Below are 26,118 nucleotides of genomic sequence, written 5' to 3' on the forward strand. Positions count from 1 at the left end.
AGATTGGAATGGAACATCTCCAGAGAGCTATTTTTGCAGTTCTACTGAGGCTGGCAGTCGGTGGGAAGGGAAAGGGGAGTTCTGCTGTGCTGGTGCAAATGTCTTGAGATAATGCAGAGAAATCCTAGAAGCCAGTAACTTTGTTACACAGCAATGGCTAAGAATGACACTCGTCATCTTCTCCCAGTCCTTCAAATGTATCCATGAATTTTACATTAATGAATTTTACCATACGCAGATTGAAAATTTTTCCTCCCCACAAATTCCAAAAAGCAGACTTAGATTTTGCCAATTTATGTAAGGAAGGCGATTTTATTACACCGTGTGTATAATAAGACTTGACTATTCACAGATTTTGGAAACCATGGGAAGTCCTGAAGCCAAGCTCCAGCAGATACCAAGAGCCCACTATATACCATTAATTTTAATCCAGATTTGCTTTGTGTAAACCATCATTGATTTTTTGTATTTTTATTGTTGCATATGACATTCAGAGTTTCAATTGTGTTTTCTAATTCCTTATTCTCCTTCCTTATCTGGTTTAAATAGGGCTGGGAAAAGGGTGGCACATGGGGCTCATATAAACCCAAGTCTAATTTTGCAGCTTCTAGTGCAGTGGTTCTCAACCTGTGGGTCCCCAGGTGTTTTGGCCTACAACACCCAGAAATCCCAGCCAGTTTACCAGCTGTTAGGATTTCTGGGAGTTGAAGGCCAAAACATCTGGGGACCCACAGGTTGAGAACCACTGTTCTAGAGATAAAGAATTATTCCCATGCATAAGGTATTTTCTCTAGGTTTTGACCAATCACTTCCTGATGCTTAAAAGGAGGCCTCAAATAGTCCAGGAGACCCTAAAACATGGTGTAAAAACTACTCCCACCCCTAGATATTTGGGGGGGGGGGGATGCAACCTGCAATTGTTTCCTATAGGGCTAATATAGTCTTCCTTTCTCAACTAGTCTATCACTAGGCTAAACCTGCAGTGATTTGATGATATCGGAATCACCAAATTAATAACACTGCCCTCAATTTTAGTCTTTTGGTTTGTCCTTGTAGCTTTGATTCACAATTTGATCATCTTAGATACAAATCCAATTTATAATTCTGTGCATCGTTCCTTATAGCAAGACCAGACTTGCTCTTTCATCAAAAGTAAAGGCAATTAAAGCTTTGGTTACTTTATCTTAGCAATTCCACATAAGCTGGTGATCTCCCCGAAAGGTGATATGTTGTAATTGGTTTCAAATTAAAACTCAAGTATTTAGAATATGAGATTTCGAGGAGGGGTGATATTGTAATTCTTCTGCATTTCATTTAAAGGCAAAAGTTGGGAATGGGAGAGATCTTTTTGTGTGTGTTTTATCCAAGATATACCACGATGAGCAAAGATTCTACCGTTTATCGGCTATCCAATGAACATTGATTGAAAAATGGACAGTAGAGTCTCACTTATCCAACATAAACGGGCCGGCAGAACGTTGGATAAGCGAATATGTTGGATAATAAGGAGAGATTAAGGAGAAACCTATTGAGCATCAAATTAGGTTATGATTTTACAAATTAAGCACCAAAACATCATGTTATACAACAAATCTGGCAGGAAAAGTAGTTCAATACTCAGTAATGCTACGTAGTAATTACTGTATTTACAAATTTCGCACCAAAATATCATGATATATTGAAAACATTGACTACAAAAACGCATTGGATAATCCAGAACGTTGGATAAGTGAGTGTTGGATAAGTGAGACTCTACTGTACTACAGTTATCAAATTCTGCTCTAAGATGCCATGTGAATGTGAGTTTCCACAACCAGTTCTTTCTTCATAGATTTTATATTCAAAATTATCAAAGTCGAAGATTGACTTAGTTGATATATTTTTAAAAAGACACAACCACCATATAAAGGCTCCAATATGTCTTGCTAATTCTATTAATCATACTTCTACAAATGCCTGATCGCATAGAGCAGTGGTGCTCAACCTGGGGTCCCCAGATGTTTTTGGCCTACACCTCCCAGAAATCCCAGCCAATTTACCCAGCTGTTAGGATTTCTGGGAGTTGACGGCCAAAAACATCTGGGGGCCCCAGGTTGAGAACCACTGGCATAGAGGCTAAGTTTGAAATCACAAATCAAAACAAATGTAAAGTTTCTGCTTATATAATCTTGTAGTTTAATCCATAATACACAGTTATATCTCTTTGACTTCCAAGACTCTGTTCTACATAATCCTGGAATTTGGACTTTGTTGAAATACTTGCTCGAAAAAGCTCTAGTGACGTAATTTGTTAGAGCAGTGGTTCTCACCCTGGGTCCCCAGATGTTTTTGGCCTTGAATTCCCACAAACTGTCTGGGATTTCTGGGAGATATAGGCCAAAACCATCTGGGGACCCCAGGTTGAGAACCACTGCGTTAGAGGATTCTGCAGAAATCCACAACACACCAGCCAACTACAAAGCCCATAATTCCATAGGATACCACCACAACACTTAGAGTAGTATCAAACTGCTATAATTTTGCAGTGGGGACCAACCCTTGTTGTTTGAGAAAGAAAAAAGTGGAAAACATATATTAATTCTTTACAAAAATGGGAATTTTATGTAAAGTATATTTGCATCAATTATATAAAGTAAAAACATTTGGGTTTTGTACCAAGTGGGTAGGAGGAGCAAAAATAAGTGCATTTGTCCTCAATAAATTCTTCCCCTACATGAACATTTCCTTCAGTCCCCAACTTCTAGCATCGCAGAGAGTGGGACAATGAAAATTATTCTCAGTTTGAGCTCATATTTGCCATGTACAAGTACTCTTAGTAACTTTGTCTGCCCCACCTTTTGGGATATATAAACTCTATTTCTAAATGTTCAATGACAGAAATCTGAGGACTGAAGGAACATTACATGGAGTAGGGACAGGATTCTTATTTGAGAGGGATAATGCCCTCATTTCGGCCTTCTCCCTCTGTAGCAATAGTTATCGACATATGGGTCCCCAGATGTTTTGGCCCAGAACTTCCAGAAATCCCAGCCAGTTTACCAGCATTTGGGATTTCTGGGAGTTGAAGGCCAAAACTGGGGACCAACAGGTTGAGAACCACTGCTCTATAGCTACACCACTAGAAATGGATTTTTTCTGGAAGTTGGATATCTTCATTCAGATGTCTCCCTTTCTTTGAGCCAAATGATAAGTCCTACTTCACAAGGAGATATCTGATCTGGGATGCCACTTGTAAGGTCCTATAGAAACCTGTGAAAGCCTTCCTTACTTAATCTCAGAGCTCCTATATGCAAAGACAAAGAAGTGACTTGTCAGGTGTGGATTGGGGTCCCACAAGATCCAGAGTCCTACCATCCACTCAGTCTATGAAAATACCCCAACATCGGAGAAGGGATTAAGCCAACCCTGGATCTGCCAGATGTAACTTCCATCCCAGTATTTCCAAAGGGAGAGAAGACATTAATTTAAAAATAAAGCAACGACAAAAAAGAGAACATACACAACTTTCCTTCCTTTTTGTCCTGCTGGTACAAGCCTGAAAATGCTTTGGACCCAATGGTCCCGTCTTTATCTTTTGATATCTTTCATCCACCCTTAGGATTGCTCCTTAAAGCAGAGTTTTAAAGTAATGCTTGGTATTTCAACAACATTCCTCGCATCATGATGCTCAAATCTGATTAACATTTATCATTGAAGAAACAACCCGATTCTCATTTCAGTTTGGCTCACTATTCCCCATTGCATTAAGTTTCTTATTTTAACACCAATTGCATTTTCAATTTTATGAGTTGGATTTGCATAGTTATCATTTACCAATGTACTATCTTTAATTACATGACACGCACCCTCCCCACTGCATTATTAACAAAAGTGCTTTAATTAAATGGCTCTTGGAATATTACTCCGTCATTAATTCCACAGACTCTAGCTTCTGGATGTTCAGATCCTTTTCTTATAGTATAGGGAAGCTTTTATTTTGATTTTGATTTCAGGGTCAGCAGAATTCTGAAGAAGGGCTTTTACAAATGAAGAGAGAAAAAACCTTTAGGAGTAAAGAAAGTGTCCACAATGTAGCTGATTCTCAATGTAGTTCTTCTTACTTTAAGGTAAAGGTAAAGGTTTCCCCTGACGTTAAGTCCAGTCATGTCTGACTCTGGGGGTTGGTGCTCATCTCAGTTTCTAAGCCGAAGAGCCGGTGTTGTCCGTAGACACCTTCAAGGTCATGTGGCCGGCATGACTGCATGGAGCACCGTTCTTAATTTACATTATTATTTATTACTCATTTGTTGACCTACAATCACAGAATCTTTGGAATATGATCCTTCTGGGTGTGTGGTCATGGGTGTATGATAGGATCAATCCCAAACATACTGAGAGACATCCTATTTTCTCAGCCTGTCCATGAAACTATGGACACAACCAGGCACCATTCAGTTTTCTCACTTTCGGTCTCACATACCATACAGTAACACTGAAGGGCATCCTCTCTAGGAAATTGCTAGGTTGGCTGACACAACTCTATGATAACCATATAACAACATAGAGGACCTAGAAATTGCCAATTGATACAATTTTTCACCAGACACAGGCAATGGTTCTGTGATTACAGGGATCTTACTGTACTTTGTTGTGAGTTGCTGTTTTTCCTATACCAGAAAATATATGGATGCTAATGAATTACTTAATTAAAGCTAAATGATCTCAATGGTCTCCAGTTTAAATTAAGGTCCAAAGTAAATACAGTAGATTCTCACTTATCCAACACTCGCTTATCCAATGTTCTGGATTATCCAACGCATTTTTGTAGTCAATGTTTTCAATATATCGTGCTATTTTGGTGCTAGATTCATAAATACAGTAATTACTACATAGCATTACTGCGTATTGAACTACTTTTTCTGCCAAATTTGTTGTCTAACATGATGTTTTGGTGCTTCATTTGTAAAATCATAACCTAATTTGATGTTTAATAGGCTTTTCCTTAATGTCTCCTTATTATCCAACATATTCGCTTATCCAACATTCTGCCAGCCCGTTTATGTTGGATAAGTGAGACTCTACTGTAAACAGTATTCCAAGCAAACTTACATTCTGCAGAACATTGAATATCTGTGGTTTTTCGAATAGTGAATCAAAAACAAATTCATACTTCCTAAATTCCAGCAAGGAAGTATTTGACAAATAAGTTTGAATAAATTAAGATATCAAAATGTTTAATTTACTGGCAACATTTCACTTTGATACCAGCCAACACAAAATACCTTGAAACAAATGTTGATTTAGCTTAGGCAAAATTGGCTTCATTTTCTCCCCAGAGCTACTTTTTTGTGCCAGAACTGAATCAATTAGCTATAGCTCAATATCTAATCAGGATTTACTACTAGAAGCAATATATATAGTAGTTTTGTGCTTTTGTATAGAATTGTTATCCGTTTCTATTTGTTTCATTCGTATGGCCCCATTTTTGTTTTCGAGCGCTACTTCTGGAAATGGGGCCTTTCCGAATGAGCTGTTTCATTCTTTTGTCTGAATGAATGAAAGTTTTGACCCATTGGCCAACATGGAAGGGCTTCCCATGCTCCGCTTCCTCTCAGTTTTAGAGTTAGAGGGTCTCACCATTTCACTGATCCTCATGCTCTCTCCAGCATTCATTTGAGTTGTTAGAGTTGATGGGGTAAACCCCTGTCTCTGAATCCATATAGCTCATTGATGCTGTTTTTGCAGCCCTTAGCTCTTCTTCAGGGTACATTATCTTTTTACATGGGTAGCAAGGACCCCCTGTACTTTTTAACACACAGGGAAAGAGACTCGCTTTAAGAGAGTGTGTGTGTGGCCTGCAGGCCCAAAGCACCTGTGAGTGCCAGGTGCTGTTTATGTTATTGTCTTGTTGTAATGTTGTTGATTGTATTGAGATATGTTTTAATCTATGTTTGGTTTTAATTTTTGTGGGATCAGGCTTGTGCCCATGTAAGCCGCCCCACATCCCTTTGGGAAGATGGAGGCAGGATATAAAAATAAAAGTATTATTCTTATGATATATCGCAACTGAGCGCCAAGCAGAGCACAGAGCACCTTTTAGGCACTTGGCACTCAGCACTCACCCGCAAGTCCTGGAAGTCACACTTTGGGCCTGCAGGCCACACACACACTCAAAGAGCCTGCAACTGCCAGGACTTGCAGGTGAGCACCGAGTGCCAAGTCCTGGCAGGTACAGGCGCTTTGGGTCCGGAGGCCACACACACACACTCTTAAAGAGAGTCTCTTTCTCTCTGTGTTGAAAAGTATAGAGGGGCCTTTCTACACTTTTAAAAAGAAAAAACTGGGGAGAAGGGGAGCATGGGGAACCCACCCATTGCCACCAATGGGACGAAAATCTGGTAACCAAATGGTTATCGTTCCCACTTTCTTTTCATTTCACTGCTTTTTCTATTTGATGAGGGGTCTCCTATATCATGCCTAATGAATGAACAGCACAAAACAAAAACATGGATGAAAAAATGAGACAAATTTCAGGCCCATGACTAGTGTATAGTGGGTTGTATCCTGTGATAGCATTACACTAATAGAAAGTACCTATGCAGCTCTTTTTCTTCTCTCAATACATAGGATGAACATTGAATAGAGCTTTGATAAAAACCCTACCTTGCTTTGAAAGAATCTAGCAAATCGGTAGACTATTTCCTCTGGTGGATTCAATATAATACATTTATTTCTGCAACTGCCTGCTGCTTCCCCAACTATCATAACCTAAGACTTCTTTCTGGCAATACATATCTTTTCCCAGCTTTTGGGGAATTATGTGATGAATGTAATGATGAGGATTAGATTTATGGAGATAGTGTTCCTGGCTCTACAGTTACATGAAGACGTTTCCCTCCTCTTGTAGCACACCCGAAGAAGAACAAATCTCAGAAAAAAAGTGTCTGCATTTTGGCCAATCTTGAGTAAACATTCCCTCCTCTTTGCCTTCAGTACAGCTCTCGTTTCCTCCCCAAAGAAAAATATCCTATATTTTTAGTACAACACAACTAATTACAATATGTGTTCCTGCTTCAAGCCTTACTGTCTACATAAAACATCAGGCCGTAATGAAGATAATTGAAAGTATGACTTTCATCAATATTTAATTAGCATTTGGTGCTAACTCATTATTTCGGTACAAATTTGACATCTCACTGCTCAGCTTTGCACATATTTCATTCCATACAGGTCCTTTATTGCTGGGGCATAAGCAAATCTAGACATGTGCACACCTTCCCTGAGGCTTAGAGGACACCCTGCATGAACTATGGAGAATATGATTGACATTTTAATCCAATGTAGAATATGAACACATAATGTAGCGAATGCTGGAAAAATGCATTCCGTTTTGGAATAAAGAAATATCTCTCTCTAACCACACACATTTGTATCTTTGTGAATGAGCTTGATTAACTATAGAAACTGCAGGTTATTTGTGTAACTTTAGGTTTCTCAGCAAATTTTGAGACAAATATACTTGATAGTCATTGCAATCAATAAAAAGTTGAATATATTTCACCAAAACATGCCAGCAAAGATAGGCCAGAGCATGGGAAAGAACAACATATTATTCCAATACAGCACATTGAGCCAATACAGAAGAGAATGGAGAAAGGACTATAGATAGGTATATTCACTTATACATTTACAAAAATATATATGAAGTAATATTTGTGGAAATTTCATTCACTCTTATGAAGATCTTGTGAATCCTGTAAAATGTCATCAGAGTGCTGTGAGTTAGTGCAGTGAGCTTCTGGCTATAAAAAAGAGAAATGGCTAAAAGAAAATCTTATTTTTTATTATTTCAGGAAATTCAAGGAAGATGGTGCAGAGTTGTTAGATGATGATGATGATGATGATGATGATGATGATGATGATGATTATTATTATTATTATTATTATCTGCATTTCTATACCACTTTTCTCACCCCTGGGGGGACTCAAAGCAGTTTACAACATAATAAATGGCAAAATTCAATGCCTCACATATATATATATATATATATATATATATATATATATATATATATATATATATATATATATAATATATCACATATCTAAATCAAAAACATACAACTATAGATTAAAACCATTAAAACGATAAAAACATCAAACATAGACATATGCATTCAACATGTTATTACAGCAATTAACATATTTTATTTGGATACAGAAGCCTTGAAAGATGGCACTCGTGTGTGTAAGTTTGCTACAATAGCCATCCTTGTTGACTTGCCTTCCTTTCTTTAGAATTGGGAGAAATAAAAGGACTCTCAGAGGGATCAAGAAATGAAACCCCAATGTAGCAATCTACCCACATATCTAAAAAAAAAAAAAAAAGGATGGGAAAATATCAAATGCCACCTGATTGTTTATCAGAAATTATCTGACTAATCAACACACACTTCTCAATCTCACCAGTTCATGCTAACCTGACACAACAATAGTTTTTTAAAGTTTCCAACAAGGAAATGTTCATACTTTGTGTGTTTTCACCTTCACATTCCATATGATCTAAGCCTTTTTATGGAGATAGCATCAGAGTTCATCAGTACCGAAATATCTTTCTCTGACTTTTGAGGGATTGCTCCGGAAAAGGACAATTTACAGATATCATGGGGGGTGGGGAGCGGGCAGATACAAGCCCTTGGACTAGACCAGTGGTTCTCAACCTGTGGTTCCCCAGGTATTTTGGCCTACAACTCCCCAGAAATTCCAGCCAGTTTACCAGCTGTTAGGATTTCTGGGAGTTGAAGGACAAAACATTTGGGGACCCACAGGTTGAGCACCACTGAACTAGACGGAGGAATAGGAGTGATACAGATGGATATACTGCAACACATAGGATTTCTCTGCTTGGCTAGGGTTGTTGGGACCTGCCGTCTAAAATGTCTGGTGGGCCACACTTGGAAGAGTTCAGAAAAAAAAAAGTTCTGGAATATTCAAGTAGTATCTAGATTTCAAGGAGCCCAAGCCATAATGTCTCAACAGACCTCTGGACAATTTTTCTTACAATAAAGTTCTGGAGTGGGAAAAACAATGCTCATAATTCATAACTCAACTACCTGAGTTCTGCGAAGGTGTCCTGTCTATTGGCTTTTCTGCACACTGCCTCTTCCAAGAAATAGGTCTGGGCATCAGACTTGTCATTAACTGAAGACACATATTATAACTTACATCAGTGGTTACAGACCCTGGACAGTAGACTGAACTGGTGTATGTATCACTAAAGTTTTAGTTTCCTCATTATACAGAGATGTCCTTTATTTGCAAATCAAATGTAAATCTATATATAAAATGCACTAGTATTTGCAACACTTTATGTAGTTCTGTGTCACCTTTTAACTTTCCTTTGAAGCTTTTTTAATGCATTTCTTGCTTTAGTGATTTTCTTCATTTATGCCTATTTGTAAATATCATATGGAAAGCAGCAATAGACACAAAAGAAAGGGGCATAAAACTGGATGAGGGCTATGCAGAATTATTTATTTATGTATTTATTTATTAGCTGTATTTATATCCCACCCTTCTCACTCCGAAGAGATTCGGAGCGGCCTTACAATAAGCAATAATTCAATGCCACATAAAACAGACATATAATAAAATAAAATAAACATATACATTAAAACACAGAATTTAAAAAAAAAACGTATCAACATTTAAAACCAATTATTAAAATCATAATCCATGAGGCATTCCAGTCATGATTGCACATATTCCATCTTCACTTATTGCACTGCATTTTTGTCCAAAGGCTTGGTCCCACATAGAATCATAGAATAGTAGAGTTGGAAGAGACCTCATGGGCCATCTAGTCCAACCTCCCGCTAAGAAGCAGGAAATCGCATTCAAAGCACCCCCGACAGATGGCCATCCAGCCTCTGCTTAAAAGCCTCCAAAGAAGGAGCCTCCACATCCATGTTTTTAATTTCTTTCTGAAGGTCAGAAGGGAGGGAGCAGATCTAATTTTTCTGAGGAGGAAGTTCCATAGCTGAGGGGCCAGCACTGAGAAGGCCCTGTCCCTCATCACCACTAACCACGCCTGCAAAGGGGGTAGAACAGAGAGTAGGGCCTCCCCAGAAGATCTCTGAGATGGTGCATAGAGGGCAATATGTTCGGACAGGTAAGCTGAGCCAAAGCCATTTAGGACTTTATAGGCTAAAGCCAGCACTTTGAATTGTGCTCGGTAGCAGACTGGCAGAAGACACTATAATACTATGTAGCATCATGGAACAACAAAGACTCTGAACAATTGCTAATGAAAATTAAGGAAGAAAGTGTAAAAGCTAGAGGTTGCAGTCGAATGTGAAGAAAATAATAATAACTACCACAGCTTTGAAGTGGGGAATGAAAACACAGTAATGGTTAACTATTAATACTTTGGATCAGTCATTCATCTAAATGGAGACCATAGTCATGAAATCAAGTGAGTATACTGACCATTTAATACATATTGAAACTAGCTTCAAGCTTTGGCAACTTGACAACAAATGCCCAGGAAAGTATACGAAAGAAAGCCCTCAGTGCTCTAGGGTTTATGCCATCACCATCTGGACCTCAAACTGATTTTCTGTGTAATAATTTGCACAGTGATACCACTTTCTTCAATACCAGTTTGAAACTGCATTAAATGGTCAGTGTAGAGGGGACCTAAGATTTGGAAGGACAATGATGAAGGAACTAAATAAGATCTCCTGGTGTAAGGATATATAATTAAGTCAGATTCATCTATTTATTTTTATTTATTTACAGTATTTATATTCCGCCCTTCTCACCCCGAAGGGGACTCAGGGCGGATTACAATGAACACATATATGGCAAACATTCAATGCCAACAGACAAACAACATACATTAGACAGACTCAGAGGCATTTTTAACATTTTTCCAGCTTCACGATTCCGGCCACAGGGGGAGCTGTTGCTTCACCGTCCAGTAGTGGCTGTACTTCCGCATTCCTTTCCTCGTGTTTTGCTGGCAGTTTTATGGTATTGTAAATTAGCCTCCCGCATAAAGCGTCCCTAAATTTCCCTAATTGACAGGTGCAACTGTCTTTCGGGGCTGCATTTCTGATTTCAATGTATGGGAAAGGGGCAATGAAGGAAGCTAATAGGAAAAGAATCAACTCATGTGAAATGTGGTGTTTGAAGAAATTAGTCCCCCACATTGCTGATGAACTTTGTAGAGGCTGAAAAAGAATGCGAGGAAGGAGGGATGAAGAGAGAGGGGCCTTTCTTCTTCCAATTCGGGCAAGAGAGGGATAATGGGTGGAGACACTTATCTCATGCATCTCACTTCTGCCTCCTGTCACTGTGTTTGCACGCAATCCTAATTCCAGCAGTGAAACAGGCATAACTTGATTCAGGTTTTGGGGACTGATGTTTTGTCATAAATGTATACACACATATATACTGTATTTCTGGCCTATAAGACTACTTTTTAACCCAGGAAAATCTTCTCCAAAGTTGGGGGTTGTCTTATATGCCAGATGTCATCTTATAAGGCAGGTGCTGAAACTTCCAAGCCGGATTGGAGAATCTGCGGTCACGGCATATGGTGGGGGGAGCTCAAAAATGGCTGCGGCTGCATTCTCGCTGTATGTGGCAACTATATGAAAGCAGCAAGAGCGGCGCTGTACAAGTATGGTAGAAGAAAATCATGGAAAGAAGCGACTTAATGTGGTCCCGATGACGAGGTGAGGGGGCGCCTCATGGGGAAGATGTAAGTGAAGGGCGGAGCAAGCTGCAGGCATCCAGGAAGCCTGAGATATGGAAAAAAGACAATACGGTAATAGGATACAATGGCAAGCCAGACTGGTGAAAGAGGCGTGTTTGTGCTGCCTCTCTGATGATCTTTTTATTTGGCGTGCATAGGAAGAGGGGTAGTCTTATACAGCGAGTATATCCCAAACTCTATATTTTAAATGGAAAAGTTGGGGATCATCTTATATGCCCAGTTGTCTTTTTTGCCGGGTAGTACGGTATGTTAATTCTGAGAAGCAAAATGGGTAACAACAGCACTGGCATGGGAACACGTAATCACCGTAGTTTCTGCTGAAATACCTGGGCTAGATGACAAGTGGTTGTTTTCCATGGAGTTTCAGTAATCAGCACAACAAACTTGATATTGGACCTTCTATTTTTCCCGTTCCTTTACTATACATACATATTTTGCCCTGCCTAGTTTCTCATCTATTAACAGATTGTGCTGCTTCTTAGTTTAAATTGTCAATGTAAAAGCACCAGGAATGGGAAGGAACAAAGGTATGTTGTGGAGGGAAGAGTTTTTCTTTTTTAAAAAAAAAAAAAACTACTGTGCAAAAGTGATTTCATGCTCTATTTACAGTTCACAAGTGTTCAATGGAGTGTTTCGTTTGAATTCCTGGCAACACCCATCACAAATAAATTTGATTATTGCTTTTGCTGAAGAGCACAAAGTCAGGTAGCATTAGCAAAATGGCTTATGTTGGCACTCGTAATTGCTCCCTTTGTAAAGTAATGGCAAAGTCTGTCCGCATAAAGCTGATAGCGCTCCCATTGTTGGGGCCAGTTGAGTCAGATGGATGTTATTGTTTTCCCTTTCTGAATCCAGAAGCCATAACCAGTGTTTTGTCTTTGAAATAAAAAGTAATGCATGTGAGTGTGTATAGATCAAAAAACTGCTGTAGTACAATAAAATATATCTGTGAAATTTGCCTGGAATAAGTTCTGTTAGGGAATAAACAGCTCACTTTTAGTCCAGTATGGAATGGGAAGCTTTGTCTATCTATTTCTTCAAAATGAAACCCAGAAGAAATCATATATCTTTCCAAACTACTCGCTAGTGCAGGATAGAGACTGGGGATTGATATATATATATATATATGGATGGATGGGTGGATGGATGGATGGATGGATGGATGGACGGACGGATAGATGGACGGATAGATGGACGGATAGATGGATATAGATATAGCTACAAACTTTTCCTCTTCTATGCATGTTTGGCTTCTCTGTCTTTTAGGCTGTGCTCTCCCATCCACCAACTATTCAATGGCTAGAGGAAGATAGAAGGAGGATGAGTATCACCAGAGAGCCTATATCTATTTCTTCAAAATGAAACACAGAAGAAATCATATATCTTTCCAAACTACTCGCTAGTGCAGGATAGAGACTGGGGATTGAGATATATATAGATAGATAGATAGATAGATAGATAGATAGATGGATGGATGGATGGATGGATGGATGGATGGATGGATGGATGGATGGATGGATGGATGGATGGATAGATAGATAGATAGATAGATAGATAGATAGATAGATAGATAGATAGATAGATAGATAGATAGATAGATGGATAGGTGGATATAGATATAGCTACAAACTTTTCCTCTTCCCCAGTCTCAATCCCCAGTCTTTACCCTGCACTAGCGAGTAGTTTGGAAATATATATGATTTCTTCTGTGTTTCATTTTGAAGAAATAGATATAGGCTCTCTGGTGATACTCATCCTCCTTCTATCTTCCTCTAGCCATTGAATAGTTGGTGGATGGGAGAGCACAGCCTAAAAGACAGAGAAGCCAAACATGCATAGAAGAGGAAAAGTTTGTAGCTATATCTATATCCATCTATCCATCTATCCATCCATCATCTATCTATCTATCTATCTATCTATCTATCTATCTATCTATCTATCTATCTATCGATCTATCGATCTATCGATCTATATACTGTGTGTATATTCTAGATAGATAGATAGATAGATAGATAGATAGATAGATAGATAGATAGATAGATAGATAGATAGATAGATGATAGGTTCTTTTAAGGAAACACATTGGAGGACATTGAGGAAGATGGCAAATCCCTTTTAAACAGGCAAAATGTAAGCTTTTCTAAAAGGTTGTTTTGATTTAAAGTACCTAAAGTTGGCACTATGAAATCCACTGAGGGATTTGTTGTATTACAGGGTTTTTGTAAGATCAGCATGAAAGCCACCTTCATTATTCAGGCACTAAAATTTCTTAGATAAAGAAATTGTATAAAATATAAATAAAATGACATCAGAGTAATCTACACAAATCAAGTCAAAAAGGTGAGTAAAATTGGTTATAAATAAATAACCACAAGTATAAGCACAGGTGTAATATGAGAAGCATGAAATCCTATGAAAGTGAAGGTCACCAAATATGAAGAGTTCATGTTCTCCCAGTGATATCCATAACAGATTTCATAGGGCTTGGATCCAATGTATTCTTCTTGTATTCTTCTGTAAGTTGAGTCCACTTCATAGGTATTATTAAGTGACAAAAGTTATTCATTACTAAATTGTGTTACTCAATTCTGGCCCATCTTTGGTGCTACGCAGTATGAAGATGAAATAAAAGAATGTGTCTAGGGAAAATGACATAATTTCTACTATGTGGAAAGAGCTGTATTTCAGGGACGTTGGAGGAAAGAACAAATATACTAAATGAAGGAAAAAGACTATAATCCCAGTCTCCTGCAAATTGCCCAGGGATGGTCAATCCAGCCTGCCTTCTGCCCATTTCTGAATTACAGTACACATGGATAAAGTTTATTAAGTTTTTTGTCTAATTAGCTAGAGGAACATGTTCTCATTCATCTACAAAGACAAATGGATTGATGATTAAAATTTCAATTTAGCGTCAATCCCGGGGAAGGTGCTAATCAAGAATGTGTGTTTAGTTAGGGAAAAAGTTGCCCTTGAAAATCTAGTGGGTTATCAATAATGAGCATCATAGAAGTGTGCATTTAAAACATTCTGATCTATAAAAAAAAGAAAGAAAAGAAATTTGATTTGCCCTGACAACAAATCTGCATGTTTCAGACATACTATAGCTTGAATATGCAAATTAAAAGCATGTATTAATTATCATTAAACATCCCTTCACAAAAGACTAGCACTAATTGGAGAAATAATTTCGTGAAATTGAGCTGCATGACAGAAGACATTAAGATTCATCAAGTTTCCATTCTCGAATTCTGTCAGCTTGTCACAAGTAGTAGTTTGCTATTAATACCTAAACAAATGAAAACTATTTCACCTCCCCCAAGCCACAATTTAAGTCCTCTTAAATATTTACTTTCAAATTAACTATTTGGGCAGGATATCATTTTTCCTGTTTCAGATATATAAATGCAAATAAGTTTTATGAAGGGTCTACAAACATTTTCGAGAATGTGTGACTGGGTACTCAAAAATACTATTGATTAGCAGCTCGTACACATGGACTTGAAATGTGTGTCCAGTTTAATGGAACAAAACACTTGTGTCAGCTGCAATATTTTTGGACTAGACTAGAAACAGTTTCAGATCTAGGTAATGTATTACAGGCCACAGTTGAAGAATCTCGAGTTTTAATTGACTTTTTCAACAAAAACAATCTATCAGTTGCTATGTTTGGAAAGTTTGGAGGAGAGCTTTAGTTGAATAGCCTCTCCTTGACATACTGGTTTTCTATCTAGCCCAGTGGTTATCAACCCGTGGGTTCACAGATGTTTTGGCCTTCAACTTTCAGAAATCCTTACAGCTGGAAAAATTGCTGGAATTTCTGGGAGTTGTAGGCCAAAACACCTGGGGACCCACAAGTTGAGAACCACTGATCAAGCCCACATTTGTCAAACTCAAGATTCGTGGTCTGAATCTGGCCCATAATGTCATTTTATGTGGCCCTCCAGAAGATGGACTACAACTCATGTATTCCTCATCATTAAACATCATGACTAGAACTGGTGGGAATCGGATACAATGACATCTGGAAGGCTACAGTTTGTTCTGTATGATGGGGATTGAATGGAGACACAAGGCATGTGGATATATCTGGTGTTAAAATGTTTTCCAACCTTTCCCCAACCTCAAGTGCTGTTGGGTTGAAATTCCCATTATCCCCAGTGTGCATGGATATAATCAAAAATGATGGGAGTTGTCATTCAATAACATCTCGAGACCCAAATTGAGTAAAAACTAAAGAGCCCCAACCACTATGATGTAAAAAACATATAGTTGGCTCTCTGTATACACAAATTCTCCATCCAAAAGCTCTTTGGAGGCATCCGTAAGACTGATGTGGCCCTCAGTGAAAATGAGTCTGAATCTCCTGATGTAGCCCATGAGTTTGGAAACCCATGGCCCTCTGTATATGGTTCAAATGTGACTATTTGGATATGCTACCAAGGTCTCCTGAGAGCTGTAGTTTGATAACATCTGGATAAGTCAAATTTCCCTTTGCTAATATACGGTAACTTGGATTCATAGCCTCAATTCATTCAGAAGGCAAAAGCAATTTTGCACTAACATTTAAAGCATCATCCACCAATTCATTGGAAAACAGAGCATGCCAGGATGTTCTGTAACAAAACTGGAAAAAATGTGCAAATACATTCCAATTAATTAGAATTCTTAAATATTAATTTAACAAATCCTACTCCAGACCTACAAGGAAATGCAGTGTCATCCTCACTAACTGAAACATTTCAAATCTTTTCCAAAACCATTTAGCATTTTAAACAGATATCCATTCATATTAATGCCTAAACTGGAAGATAACATCTTATTAAATATGAATGAAGTTCCATAATATTTATGAATTGAGATGCCTGAAAGGACACACTGAAGGCCGCTCAAACTGAAGCATTCAGGCAGTCGCCCTCGGGCGCTTCCTTGCTGCCAATCTGTTGCAGTACTCTAACTTTAGGGCACATGTTTTTCTGCAGTTTTCAAAAGCACCCTTACTCATCGTTTGGTTTTCAAGACATTTGAAATGTAAAGGATATCAACTCTAGCTGGTGAGTTCTACTAAGACTGACAGAATTGAAGTGCATGTTCAAACCGCAGACTTTACGTGGCAGGCATTACTCCCCACTAGACTGAAATCTGCTCATCAAAAAGGAAGTCACCAGAATGGGAAAAAAGTCAAGTTATCAATATATGAATTACCTGGTCTGGTCTGTAGTACAGCTGGTAAATCACCAGCAGTAATACAATCTACCAACCGAAATGTGGCAAGTTCAAAGCCCGGTTGGGGTGAGTGCTCGACCTCAAGCCCAGCTCACTCTTTACCTAAGCAGTTCGAAAACAGCTTATAAGTCATAAGTAGAAAAATTAGGTATCGCAAAATTGTGGAAGAAGTATTTTATGACACCATAAATAACAAGATCAGAAATGCAATGACCGAGAGAAAGGTGAAAGGAGGAAGTCCTGATGGCTCTTCGTCATAGAAAATGAAGCAACAGCACCCCTTGTAACTGAATCTGAGTACAACCTCAACCTCCAAGGCACCAAAAAACTGGGCTTCAAGACTATGTATCTTCTTTTGTTTATCTTACTTTGTTCTGTCCTGTCTCCAAACGGCATTGAATGTTTGCAGTGAATGTGTACTGTGATCCATACTGTGATTCGCCCTGAGTTCCCTTGGGGAGATAGGGCAGAATAGAAACAAAGTGTTGTTGTTGTTATTATTATTATTACAGTAGAGTCTCACTTATCCAAGTTAAACGGGCCGGCAGAAGCTTGGATAAGCGAATATCTTGGATAATAAGGAGGGATTAAGGAAAAGCCTATTAAACATCAAATTAGGTTATGATTTTACAAATTAAGCACCAAAACATCATGTTTTACAACAAATTTGACAGAAAAAGCAGTTCAATACGCAGTAATGTTATGTTGTAATTACTATATTTACGAATTTAGCACCAAAATATCACAATATATTGAAAACATTGACTACAAAAATGGCTTGGATAATCCAGAAACTTGGATAAGCGAGGCTTGGATAAGTGAGACTCTACTGTATTATTATTATTATTATGTGTGGTGTCAGTGTGAACACTGCATAGATCTTGCTAGAATATCTATGTGATATCACTTTCTTCCAGACCCGCTTCTTCTATGATAATAATGAGTAAAGAATAAGGAGTAAAGCCTTGGCTTTACTCCTTATTCTTTTTCCAACAAACAAAATCCAGAGTGTGTTCAATGGCATTTACTCATATTCATCTACTGCTATCCTTCTGTCTGTACCATCCAGTCCCTTTTTATTTTCTTACTGTTGCTTCTTTCAGGCAGGGGACTATTCTCTATTTATTCCTATTATGTCAAATGCCATAAACTGTGCCATTCCTGGAATCTGGAAGACTAGATGATAGGGTGACATGGAGGTGTCCATTCATAGGTCACTACTAGTCAACGTCAACTTGATGGCAGTTAACAAGTAATGTACTGTATCAATATTTATTTGTTCAAGGCATTTATCCACTACTCCTCAACCTCCCATGGCTGCCAAGATGTACAATGGGCTTAGTTGAAAATACTGTACATGTATTAAAAATGTAAAGACCAAAAGCTCCACCTTAAAAATAGTTTTAAAACTACAGCCAGTTTTAAAGTGGTCAAAACTGCCATCCCTAGTTTAAAGAACCAAAGGCCAAGTGAAATAGAACATCCTTAGTTCTCCTCCTAACGATTTTTGTTACTATCTATTTATTTAATTTATATCTGTTTTCTCCCAAATGGGATTCAATGGGGCTTACAATATTTTTTTAAAAAAATCTTCATTTACAGCAGAATGAGAGCAGGAGTGGCTTATACTATATAAGGAAATACAGTATTTCAAATAAGATTAAGGAAGGATGAAGTCATTCTGGCCTGGGGTGTTATACAGTTTGAGGTTCCCTTACAGACAATGTTCTCTGTTCAGCCTAACGTTTTCAGGGTATTGGACACCAAATAGGGACTCTTAGATTTTGAGCAGGCGCATATGAGACACTAGTCTTTCCACTGTCCTGACCCAATCCTTTTAGAGCAGTTATGTCCAACTTCTGGTCCTCCAAGTATTTTGGACTTGAGCTCTCTGAAATCTTGACTATTGGACAAACTGACCATGGTTTCTGGGAGTTGGAATCCCAAACAAAACCAGCATCTTGAATTCTTTTCTGGAGTCTTCTGGAAACTGGAGTAGTTTAAATGCTTTTCAAATACACTCCCATGTGCATCACATTTCAGTAGTCTAACCAGGAGATAATAGATCTGACCTCCCTAGGAAAAGGTACAGCTGTCACACCAACCAAAATTGAGCAAAGGCACTCCTGACAAAAGCGGCTAGCTGATCTTCCAGAGACAAGAACACCCGAAATCTATGAACCTGATTGGAATGAGAGCAACCCAATTCAGGTTGAATCACAACTTCCCATTAATTTCCTATCTGGAGGGTCTTAAAAAAAAAGGAAAAAATGGAAGCAGGTTGGAGAAGGGGACGGGGACAACAGGTAAAAGAAAAAGAAAAAAAAATGGAAAATCAGGGAGCAGGGAAAAATATGTTGACTTCCAATCCTCTTCATCATGATGCATTTTTTATCCTATAACTTTTTCTCCTCTGATATTTCAGTTAGTTCCCAGGGAACACGAGTTCATTTTTTTCCTGCTTTAAAGTAATATTCTGATTTTTTTCTTGTTTCATAGAATTCATCAATCAAGTCCAATCTGTTTCCTTTTTGTTTTTTTACCTGTAGGTAATTGCTGCGTCAATCTGTCCATACTCATAATTGCTATCATTTTCATCAGCCAGTCTTAAGAAGAAGGTATTTCTTTTGTCCCCCAATGTCTTGCGTAGACAATTCCCGCTGTGGTTGTTAGATAATTGAATAGGATGTCCTTATTTCTAATTTTAAATTGGTAATGCCTAAAAGAAAATATTCAGGTTTCATTTGGAATTTTAACTGTAAGATCTCCTGAATTTTACCATGGATTTCTTTCCAGTACTCTTTTGCCCTCTTGCAGCTCCACCACATGTGGAAAAAGGTACAAATTTCCGTGCCACACTTCCAACATTTTGCATTCCAATTCTTATTACATTTTGCTAGTTTACTTGGAGTAATTTCCATTGATACCAGGGCCATAACCAGAGAAAAAAGGGGGTGGGGTTTGAAACTTTTTTTTAGCGAATCATGAAAAGTAGTTCCATAATGCAAAATAATTTAGAAATCAGGCTCCATCAATAAACTTCAGTGGACACTCAAGGCAGATAAGCTTCAATTGACACTCATGGGGATTTGGTTAATCCGTTAAAATTCATGAATGAACCAGTTTTTAAAAAAACCTGAAAATATTTTTTTTGGGGATGAATTCCTACCCCCCCCCCCCCCCCCCCATGGCTACAGCCCTGATTGGTACATCACCTGTACTGTACTTTTGAATAAAGTTCTTCTATCTTCCAGTTGGACTTACTTTGGAGACAGCCAAGCTCTACAGCTGATACACGTTAAGGAAAAAAGGGCATCTGGGGAACTAGATTTATATGACTGCTTCAATTACAAGCATTTTTCCATTTGCTCTTAGCAAAGATAAAATGGCAGCACATACAGCAGAGTCTCACTTATCCAACATAAATGAGCTGGCAGAACGTTGGATAACCAAAAATGTGGATAATAAGGAGGGATTAAGGAAAAGCCTATTAAATGTCAATTTACGTTATGATTTTATAAATTAAGCATCAAAACATGTTTTACAACAAATTGACAGAAAAAGCAGTCCAGTACATGGTAACATTATGTAGTAATTACTGTATTCATGAATTTAGTACCAAACATTGAAAACATTGACTACAAAAACATTGGCTACTAACAAATAGATTACAAATAAAGATAGAATTGCATGAAATGAACTTAGAGTAGCAACACTGTCAGAAATTAAATCCATACAAGTTAAATCCTTGCTGCCTAGGGAAACAGCTGTGGATCAGGGCGGGATGCAAACTGCGTTGGATAAACCAAAATATTGGATAAATGAATGTTGGATAAGTGAGACTCTATTGTACCATGAAAAAATGTTAAGAGCCTGTTTCCTCATGTTGCTATAATTCAAATAAAATGCAGCCCAAAGTAAGAGTAGTAATGTTTATGTTCAAAAGACAAGAAGATACACAGAAGATTTTTGTATAAGTAACAACTTTATTGTAACTTGATGTCCTGAAATGCAAAAATATTTTCAGCAACAAGGTACAAAAAGTATTTCACTGTTAACCTCAGGCGGATATAAAAGGCTGGATGTGGATGGTCTTTGATGCAAGTGTTCTATCATGATAGATAATGAAAGGAACTTTCAACTAAGACCAGGTTCCAATGTTTTGATTCTAAAACAGGACTAAAAGAAATAAAACCTTTATTCTGACATATAAAAATCCAGATTTTAACCTAAGAGTATGATCAACGCAAACCACAGCAAACACTGACAAAAATAATGAGAATCCATTTCAGGAAAAGTCCATTTGCTGCAAGCAGAAAGCAAGTAAATCAATGCAGTTGTGTTGTAAAACAAAACAACTAGCAGTTGACAGGAAGTCTTAAGAAAATCCAATCAAACTGAAACTGGGTGGGGTGAGTCAATTGTTTTAAGTAGCCCTATAACCTAAAGTCAAAATTTTTCAGCTGTTAACCCTAATATTTTCTATGGGAATTTCATAAGCACAGCTACATTGTCTTGAGCTTGAAAGGACAACCCTCTTCCATAGAAGGGAGCATTGTGCAGAACATGCATTGTATTACTATTTCTGAACTCATTAAGTGCTCAATGCAATTCCATATTTAAATAACGGAAATGGGGAAATTCCTACCAAAGCAATACCTATTCCTTAATAACCCCAATCCTTTAATCTGTCTCATCTTGAGTCCACAGAAATGCCTCTAATCATTTTGGAAAGAAATTAATAAATATTTCAGACTTGCAGCTTTTAAAGACATCAAGGTTGAGGAACATATACTTAATCTAAATTCACAACTTGCTTACGTATCAGTCATATCTGTCTAGCTTTCCAAGGCATTTCCAGAATTAGCCATTTTTTATCTCCCATTTCAAAAAGGCACTATGCTTTCATACTTCAGCGTGCAGTAAATGGACTGTCAACATCAGGGTGAGTTACTGAAGTTTCCTTCATTGAAAAACACTTATCACATAAGTCATTTAAGTGGAACCTCTGCCACTTTTAACAGCAAACGGAGTCCTATTTGCCATAAAATAAAATCTTTGTTAAAAACCACACATTATTACACAACACATGCAGGGCGCTTCCTTCAGGGGAAAGTTTTATGGTGATGGCTGATGGGGCAGAATTGGCAAGCCAAACATGGCACTTTGATAACTGTGCTGAAAAATCCTTTAAGCAAGCTGTCGCCTGCCCTAACAAAATGTCTAGCTTTCAGCTAGAAAATACATTTATAAATAAACTTTTTTCTCTTGCATTATTTTGAAATTCACCACCTATTTTTACGGAAACGGGAAATACAATCAGTCTGCCTTTACTCAGAGAAAATTGTTCTTACCAGCTTTTTCTGGAAGAGGAAGAACAATGCAAGTCTTTCACTGCAGAAAAGAGAGCGTATTACAGTGCACCCAATGTACAAAACATGTATTTTGTTTGTGTCCTTTCAAAATATCTGTCAGATAACATAGTAAATCAACCATCGTGATGAGTTATTAATCTCATGTAACGTAGGCATTTGCTAATTTTGATAAGTGGATTGCTATGGAGAGTAGATATTCTTACAGCAGTGTTTTGGCCATATTTTTGGTACAAAGCGTGCCATTAAACTTCTTTAAAACTTTAAACAAAATGCATCAGATGTTCCATTTGTTCTCTGTATTTAACAGCAAGCTGAAATGGACAATTACAGTATTAAATATTCAAGTCACTTTGCATATTATAGCTGTAAGATTTCAAGATGCAAGGTTGCTCATTATGATTATTAAACTGCAGTACATGTTTCTCTGTCATGGAGTGGCACACATTCTTACATTTCATCTCTGATAAGAATACTACAAGACTAGAATTTAGATGAAGAATAACGAATAAATGTTAACGGATGTGGCATCCATGGATAGGATGCTTCTGTACCATTTTGGTTCACTGAATAATGGCCAAGCCCACTGAAATCACCAGGAGTGCAACTATAAAGGCCCTTTTAACAGGGCCTAAAATATAGCAGTTCAAAAAGTTCACTGATTTCCCTTGGAAGAACAAGTTTAGCAAAATATGGGTGTGTTTCAAGTTCTAGCACTGTGCTGGATTGGGAGCACCCCTCTATCTCCAATCCCTATTTTAGGAATGGTTTATTCAAAATAACAGTGCAGAATAAACATGCTCCAGAGCTTTCAGCGTATCAGTACTTCCTTACTGAAAACAGAAAAGTATTAAGTATATTGATTAGATGGGCCAACTAAAATATTTAGCGACAAAATTCAGAGCAATTCCCTTTTCTCACAGGTAAATGCAACTCTTCCCACACAACAGATACAGCACATCACCATTTTAAAAACGAAAATTCAATGTAATAGGGTCAAGAGACATTTACAATGTGCACTGCTGCAGACAAAATCCTCCCAATTGTAAACAAGGCTAGAAAATATACTGGAAGTGGTGGCATTAAAGCTAAGGTTGTTTTTTTTAGAATAAGAAACTGGCCCGTTACAAGCAGTTTACAAGTTGTTATATCCTTTTCACATTATGCAGAATTTCAATACCATCCACGATGCTAGTACAATAACAAATGCTAAAAACAGCAAGTCAGTGCTTACAAATACTGACGTTTCAGACTTCTATTCTTCCTGCTAAGTGTGTGTCTGTGCAACTCCCACTAGTGTGAACAAGCTTGTGCGTACACACACCAAAGGAACATAGGAAAGCCTGTCCTAAGTGTGAAAATAGAATGGATTCTAACATGAACACTTGAGATACTCACTTGGAATCAACACCTCTAAAGTCATGCTTTCCTTGTTTGCAGTAACAAAACTAAATCCCATGTGGCTGTGGGCATCTTAATGTATTTCAAAAAGTTAGGCCACAATTACTGTACCATATTTATCAAAACCAAAATATATATGTACCACACAACATACAAAAGTTACACATTAAAAGTGCATACTGAGAATCGATAATTTGGCCCATTTTTTGAAATTTACATTTGGTCATTCTTCTGCATCCTTGACCTTCCACATATTTCATTTGAGAAACCACTATTTATTCCCAGCACATTTCACTTATCCTCTCCCCATACTAGCTTTCACTCAGGTTCAGTTCAATGCAAAACACCAATGGATCATAAAGTAAACACAGGCCAAAAGGGTCGCTGTGTGCTCCTTTCAACCCACTCGATGGACCCATTCACACAGTAAGCATTTGCAAATTCTCCCAAAAATACATTTCTGGGTCAAGACATTGCATATATCCCTCATTCACCTGAACCAATGGAAAATAAATTATATTTAGAGTAGTATATTGCCACAGCATGCCTGACAGCACTCTTCAAAGACAGCACTCAAAGCACAGTCCTTGGACTGGAGTGCTTGCGGGCCTTCAGTTCAAGTGCTTTAATGAGAGGCTAGCTGAAACCTTCCAGTTACCACAAGACCAAATGATAATCTTCATTATGGGATTTAGGGAAGAAATGAAGAAAGGAAGAAAGAAGGATGTAAAAGTAGGAAGATCCCTTTCAAGAGCTGTCTTCATTTATCAGCATTACTGCATTATGGAGCTAGTGCAATCCTACATAGCCGAGTCAAAAAGACGAGGCACAATTTAAGAAGGAAAAAACCAAGGAAATCACAAATGAACTAGAGTAGTTGACGTTAAGGCCTTTCAGTGAACTGGAGAGTTATCAGTCTAATTTAAAGCTGATAATTAAACAATATATTATCCATTCTCAAAAGCTTTCAGGATCTGTTCAGTGGACAAGGGTAGCAAATTCGGACAGATGTTTTGTTAAAAAGAACCCTTCTGGACAGGGACGAGGAGTCATTAATTTTCTATAGTTCATGGAAGATTTCATGACTGTTTTAGTCGTTTGCGTGGAATGCCAAACTGTGTACACTGTGCAGACGCTAGAGCTCGGAAGGCCTCGGCTACTAAGTGGGGATGGGAGTGAATCATCGACTTCCAGCCTGCTGTTTCCATTATGTCTGTTGCTTGGCTGTAAAACAGAATAGACATGTAAAAATCAGTTCCTTGTTTAGAAGAGTAACATTGCAATAATTTCCATGTTCATGTTGATCCTATTAACTTTGATGTCAGTGTAATCTAAATCAGGTGTGACTAAAGATGGCCAAAATCACTTGCATCTCTTAACACAATTTTCACTGGACCGGAGATACGACCCATTGAAGTCAAAAAGACTTTTGAGTAAACATGTTTACGACTGTATTGTTTTGGTCATATTTCCAGCTGTTCTTCCAAACAAATCTTTGAATAATCTATATCACATTTTGCTTCACATTTGAAGCTAATGGTGACTTAAATGGAATTCAAGAACAAAATTAGATTTTTAAATCCAGCCGCCACAATGCAGGCTGCTTCTGGTATCACATAATTAATTCTGGTCATGACTATAGCAGCTAGCTTACAGACCTTGGTTTAAAGTTTCAGCAAATGCTTTCTTTTGGGTGGACATTATGTGATTATTCCACGAAACCTGACATTTGTTCATGGGCAAAGAGAACACATTTCCTATCAGTGTGAGTATAAGTATTAGGAAATAATTGTCCCAGTTTATGAACAATTTCTTTACTTGCATTTAAACTTACAAAAATGGATAAAAGGGAAAAACCAGTTAACAGTTGAGTTGGTATCTTCAGCTCCCTTACAGCAAAAAAAGAAACAAATATATGGCTAGTCAGGGAATTAGCATTCTAGTGATTCCTGCTTTTTGGCAGGGGGTTGGATTGGATGGCTCACAAGATCTCTTCCAACTGTATGATTCTAATCAATGATTTTTGTCATCATTTATTTGGTAAAACTCAAATTGCATGTTCACATATTGTGATGAGCTATGGATTGGATTAACCATGCTTTGTAAATTAAACTATGAATTGCAGATGGTTGGATGGTTTCTTTCCCACCTCTCTTGTCAATTCCTGTTTTAGGATGGGTAGTTCAAACATTTAAAGAAGCATGTTTGGGAACCCAACAACAAATCATGTATTCAGATGGTGGTTTGCTGCTAGTTAAGTCATGGTTCAAAAGTAATAACAAGATACGTTTAAACAAACAACCCCAAAGTTTGTTGTGATATGAGAATGTGAACAACATCAGGGCAATGAGCATTTGA

General features: G+C 37.8%; 1 protein-coding gene across 2 annotated transcripts in view; it reads right to left on the reverse strand.

The window, feature by feature from the left end:
- Positions 1–20,953: 20,953 nt before the first annotated feature.
- Positions 20,954–26,118, reverse strand: part of spopl (speckle type BTB/POZ protein like) — a 44,943-nt gene continuing 39,778 nt past the window's right edge. For both annotated transcript variants that reach the window (XM_008112770.3, XM_003215096.4), the window contains exon 11: positions 20,954–24,984. In XM_008112770.3, coding sequence (XP_008110977.2) covers positions 24,840–24,984 — 145 coding nt within the window. In that variant the 3' untranslated portion in view covers positions 20,954–24,839. The remainder of the gene's footprint in view (positions 24,985–26,118) is intronic.

The sequence above is a fragment of the Anolis carolinensis genome, chromosome 1 (assembly GCF_035594765.1).
Source record: "Anolis carolinensis isolate JA03-04 chromosome 1, rAnoCar3.1.pri, whole genome shotgun sequence".
Lineage (NCBI taxonomy): Eukaryota > Metazoa > Chordata > Lepidosauria > Squamata > Dactyloidae > Anolis > Anolis carolinensis.